We start from the raw sequence: 6,000 nt of genomic DNA on the forward strand, positions 1-6,000 counted from the left end.
CAAAATCTAGTTTAAGGAGTTTCTAAGGAGGAAACTAAGTGACACAATATTAAAAAAGCAACAACAATTACACAAAACAAATTTTTAGAAACAGTTTAAATGTAGGTAATTCCATTAGGTGAAGGGATAGTCCAGGTATCTTCTCACCACCCCTTTCAGCCCTGTCTCTTGTGCTTCAAAAGGATTTATGAAGTTTTTAAACAGCAAAAAGAAAAAGTTAATGCAGAGGACCACCTCATCATCCTCTGAAAATGAGCATAGCTCCTTGGGCCCTGACAAGCAGGTTCTCACGAGGCTCGACGCAGCAATTTAAGATGTTATTGCTCCAGCTCTTTTATTTTGCTCCTCTCTCAGAAACTGCAGCTCCTTGTAACAGGGTTAACAGAAGGGAACGTGTGCTTGCTCCCCAGCTGCCCCAGTTCACAGCCTGCTGTATTAATATAGTCTACCAGTGACAGTTAGCTCGTGCTAATATGCTACACAATGAGCACGATTAACTGTTGTACTGACACATTCCCTCCTGCCATGTTGTTACCAGGGCAGTTAACATCCCGCAAACACCTAGGCGGAAATGCTGTAATGCGCTGCAGGAAGATTTTCCAGAGGACACTGGTCAGACCCTTTGTAACAAGAAGGCCGCACATTTCAGCTACTCATGGAAGTTAGAGAAACCTTATTCTTGTGGAAAGAATAGATCTATAGAAAACAAAATACTGAATTCCAACAGATTTTTCCTTAAAATAAAGCCCACAACATAAAAAATATTAGACAACACATAAGCCTACAAAGTCAGAAAAATTGATATAATGGGAAACTCCAAACTCTTGAGATTTTCTAAAATAATTACTAATTTTAATGTTGTCTCCCATGCCACAAAAAATTATGCTATATGCTAATGTAAACAATGTATAGGCATTAACGTATTTTTTTTTAAATCAAGAAATTGAAAGAACCATTTTCCAAGTTGGAACAATTCTGCATTACTGAATCCCTCTCCTGTTTCAAAGGGGTTTGGATTTTTGAAATACCAAGCCTAGCCATACCAAAACTAATTCTGAAAATGTCAAAACAGTACAGGAAGCTTTTCACTCCGCAAAATATTTATATGCCACCTATACAGCAGTTATCTGTACGTGAATTCCCTGTCACTTTCCATATCCAAAAATACTCACTTATTAAGTGTAAACGTAGCAAACCATGGTTCCCAGCAAACCAGTCCCACTTCAACACAAGGGAGAATATTCTTATGGTGCACTAGTCAGTCGGACAGCGCAGTCCTGCACAGAGCCCGCACTGACGAGGCCAAACGACCCACAACACCCACTAGCCCATCTCTCAAGCTGCAGGCTTTCAACACTCATCCTTTGAGGAGCCATAAGATCTAGAGCGTTACTTCCCAGATTGCTTCAGTGTATGCATTCAGTGATAAGCACGTACTGTGAATGCAGCCCTCCCTGTTCACACTCCAGTACTTTGTATTTCCAGCTTCCTGTAACTATTCACACTTCCTAATAACAGTTTGTGGCAGACTTGTGTTCAGTGAAGTTCACACAGACTTAAAAAAATAGCAGTAATAGCCAGCTTATACTTGCCTGATAAGCTGACATTTGCAGGTAGGAATGTAGTAGAGCGCTGGTCAGTCCCTGGTTTAGAAGTATTGACTTATTCCGTGCTTTCCTAACTATCTCCAAGGTTATTACCAGATCTGAAACCTAAAAATGCACGAGGAGGGGGGGATGGGGGGGGGGGGGTTTTCTGTGTTGTTTTTTTTGCCTTTTTTTTTAATTTTTTAAATTTGTTTAAACAAAACAAAGGGAAAAAAAAAAAACCCAACAACCACCAAAACAACAGGGCTAATTTCTATTTTTGCATAAGTCTGTATCAGCTTATTGATCTGAGGGCTGTCCCCAGCACAACCAAAGCACAATTAGGGCAACTGTTTGTTGTTTTAAGAGTTCTGATGGTTTAAAAAGAACACAAAAGGTTTCTAAAAACAATTTCAAAAGCCTAAACATATTTGCTAGGTTGTGACAGACTATGCAGAAAAATGCTAAGGGTCCTAGAAGAGCAAGCCACTTAGAAAAAAAGCAACAACTCTGAAAAAGAGTTAGTTACACATCTGGTTTTTGGTTTTCTGTCCACAGTCAGTCAGTCTGCGCGTTTGAGATCAGACATGCTGTGTTCTCCCTGCCAGTGATAAGACACTGTCCACTGATAAGAAGATAAGGATTACTCTCTACTACTACAAATGCTTCGAGGTGCATTTTTGTGTGCCATTGGTTTTGAGTAAGAATTTAAATGTAAGATTTTGAGATAAATAAGACTGTGCATGCACACTCTTCATTGAAATCCAAGTCCACCTAAGATCTTGCTATTTTTATTTCCACTTCACCCCTATTTCCATCGCTGTCCTAATCAGAGTTCCTATTTAAGGCTGAGAAACCATCAGACAAGACACTACTCAAAAACATGCAGATGCAAAAATGTCTTTGATTTGAGCTTTGATTTGCACCAACCTGATTTTCATCCCCACTTAAAACATCCTTTACTCAAGTGCACTAGTCCTTCTACTTCTAAATGGCTGGCATCGAAATGGTTGCAAGATAAAGCTTGGGTTGAGTGCAAGCCAGCAGTCGCTAACATGACAGCACGACCAGCCATGTGGACGCAGTTCTAGCACTACTTACAGGGTACTAATCTTTCAGGAATTTCCCACAATTCCTCCCCTCGTACAAGAAGAAAGACAAGTTTTTTGTCTTTTACACTGCAAAGGCATAACCGCAAAGCTTATCTTGCTGCAGTACAAAGGACGACAGGACGCGCTCCAGGCGTCTCGGTCCAAAACTCAAGTGAGGGTACAGCCTGTGGGGACACGCAAACCTGAAGTTTATTTACAGGGTGGCTGCTCGTATTTAAGACGGGCGCACTCAAGACAATTATCTTTAGTAGTGATAATCTGGGTTATGCCCAACAAATCTGTTCCAAAAGAGTTTATCACCTAAATCAGAATATTTTCTACACTGCTTTTGAGTGTGTGTATTTTGAATAGACTAGGATAAAGGCACTCTTCATTTTTTTTATTAAATGGGTTAATTTATCTCCACCTAACCATTTGCTTTCCTGCAGTTATTAAACCGTCTGACTTTCAGGTGAATGCACAGTGAACAAAGGACTGCTCCACTTTCACTTATCTAAATTCTGCCAGATCAATAAACACCCAAGCGGCGGATACAATCTTTACAATTCATAATTAAAGAGTCCAGTCTGACTGAAAACCAATGAAGAAGGGGACAGCCAAATGGATAGACTGTACCAAAACAAAACTACATGATATTACTCAGTACCTACAACTCCAAGTGACTGATCGTTTGCTTTCAGTTTCTTTGAACTCAGCCTCTATCCACATTTGTAGGTAACACATTAGAGACAGAGATAGATACACACAAAAATAACCATGCCAGCTACAGCTAAGAAACAGCGCAAAGCCAATACTCAGTTGAGGTTTGACAGAGCATACTCAAACCAAATCCACTTCCCACTACAAGCAATCAACTAACCCCTGCACAGCACCTCGCCTGAAGTGGATCAAAGCCACGCCAGCCCGCAGGTACCCCAGAAATGAGCCCATCTCACCCCCTCGTTCTAAGGAATAGGCTGACCTCATCCTGCTACAGGAGCTGTGGGATCGCAAGGAGCAGCCACACGCAGAAATCTCTAATCCAGCAACCCAGAGAGAACACAACAGCAGTTGTCGAGTATTTCATTACTCACTTGAATTCTACAAACAGAATACCAGATCCCCAGATGAGAAACACACCATTCCTAATTAAACAGTAACCTTCGGTGTGTACCAGAATGACTTGGTCTCCAGGAGTACCTAGAGGCATGCTACAACTGCTACCAAGGACACAAAGGGGTTTTTCAGGCTCTTCATCCACTAGGAAACAGTGCCGAAGGTGTGAGATATCATCAATAATTCTGGTGGGTTTTTTCCCCCCTATTTTCTCTTGCTGTACATCTAGAACAAAAATAAAGGCTTCCTGACAGGATCTAGAACTGCAGTTCAAAGAATGTAAAAATCTCATGCAAGTAATACCGAAAGTTTAGAAATGGACACTAACATGGAAATTGGAACATTTCCTAACAAATACAACCAAAACTTTCCAAGACAGCGATCCCCAGCACCAGATTGTCTGTCCCTGGGGAACTGCAAAGTATGCAGATAATTAAGCTTACTTGAGTTTACAACTTGTAACCTTCATGTCATTTTATGGAAACAAACTATATTTAAGGAAAAAAAAAGGAAGAAAATATTTACATTTTGACAACATACAACTTGTTCACACGAACGACCACCAAATAAGTTCCCATATGTTATCAGAAGGAGGTTTACAGTATGATGTGACCTAGTGTACAAATCCAAGACTTTCCAAGTATGGCTCACATCCCGCTGTCAGCACTCCGCAGCCCCCAAACCCATCCTTCGCTTATGGTTATGGAGCTTCTCTGCAACTGTTTTCACTGAAGTATTTTTAGCATCCATCTGAAAATACATGTTTTGCCCTCTGGAAAGAAGCTAATTGCATCATCACCTTTGTTCCACACTGTCCCATTTTCCTCCTCTGTCCTTTTCAGCTACTGGGTCCCAGTCTTCCTTCTTCTCCCTTCTTGAACTCTTTTTTTCTACTGTTTCTTTCCTAATCTTCGATATCCTCATTTCCATGGTCATGCTACGCCACGTTATCACCTTTGTCTGCCTAGTGTACTTACAATCTCTCTACCTCACCTCCTTGTCACCTGGGTCCCGTCTCCCCCATTTTGACCGATTGCTTCTATCGTTGGTGTCACTCCACCTCCCTCTCTACTCCACCTGTAGCCTCTTCTACCGCTACAGCAACAGTCGTAAGCAGACTCCTTTGTGCCAGTTCCTCCTAGAAAGCTGTCAAACTTTAACTGCAGACACCACCAGAAATAAAGTAACTTGAGGCTGTAACTTGCCAGCTCCCTGAAGATCACAACAGGATCTTCACAATGGACGTAAAACCTAGAAGCCCTCATTCTGCCAGAGACCCAGTATTCAGAGCAGCGTGAAGGAAGAGGACGTCAAATAGCCTGTGATCCCTGCAGCAGGCATACGGGTTGTATGGACCCGTGCCTCCGCATTTCCATGGCTCTTTTTATTCTGTGTATCATAGCATGAAGGCAGGGAAGAAGCCCATCACCAACTTTATGAACACACGAACTAAAAGAATACAGACCACACTCTGAACCTGCCCTTCTCATTGTGGGTGGGGGCATCAACACAAGTGAGAGATACGGGTAATGTGCATGACATTTTTTCTGTATGTGGACAACACCCTAAAATGATAAGGGTAGACAGTTTGGCACACATTTTGTTCGCAAAGAAGTCCCAAACTTTTTTCTTTTAAGGAGGATGGGGAACACCTGACCTATTTCCACCCATTACACGTCCATCGCTAGCCCATCCTCACAAAGACAATGCTCGCCCTCATTCCGCTCCGTTATCCCTGTTGCAAAAGGAGAACCGAGTATCATCGCCACAACTTCCAACTCAAACGACTTATCATAGGCCACGTTCACGCAGCACAAGCTCCAGGAGGTCATATACTCTTGGGACAACGCAGCGAAATGGTATTTTTTTGCTTAGGGAAGACACATTCCAGCAATGAGCCCTCACTGAGACACTGTCTCCAGCGATGGAGGCGACGCACACCAAGAGGCAACACACCAACTGCGTTTCCTTCGCAGAGGATTCGCACCCGAGCGGCACGAGGTGGGAACGGGACAAGCGCTTCTCACGATCGTCATGTAACATTTCCTACGGGGGACATTTCTCACATGCATGTGTAAAACGTTCCCGTAGCTTGCCCGTGGGCAACTCCTTGAAGACGCCCACCCTGAGGAGGGAGCCCACTTGAGCCACCGCTCACGGACCAGCGGTCCCTGGGACCCATCTCCTCACAACGCTCCTCTCCTGCC

The 6,000-nt window shown here is 42.9% G+C and overlaps 1 protein-coding gene across 1 annotated transcript in view; it reads right to left on the bottom strand.

Annotated features, from left to right (window-relative positions):
• Positions 1-4,729, bottom strand: part of UNK (unkempt family zinc finger) — a 39,691-nt gene extending 34,962 nt beyond the window's left edge. Inside the window, exon 1 of the mRNA XM_010288312.1 lies at positions 4,593-4,729. Within this exon, the coding sequence (XP_010286614.1) occupies positions 4,593-4,729 (137 nt within the window). The remainder of the gene's footprint in view (positions 1-4,592) is intronic.
• Positions 4,730-6,000: the final 1,271 nt, after the last annotated feature.

Source organism: Phaethon lepturus, unplaced genomic scaffold (assembly GCF_000687285.1).
Source record: "Phaethon lepturus isolate BGI_N335 unplaced genomic scaffold, ASM68728v1 scaffold39525, whole genome shotgun sequence".
NCBI classification, from domain to species: domain Eukaryota; kingdom Metazoa; phylum Chordata; class Aves; order Phaethontiformes; family Phaethontidae; genus Phaethon; species Phaethon lepturus.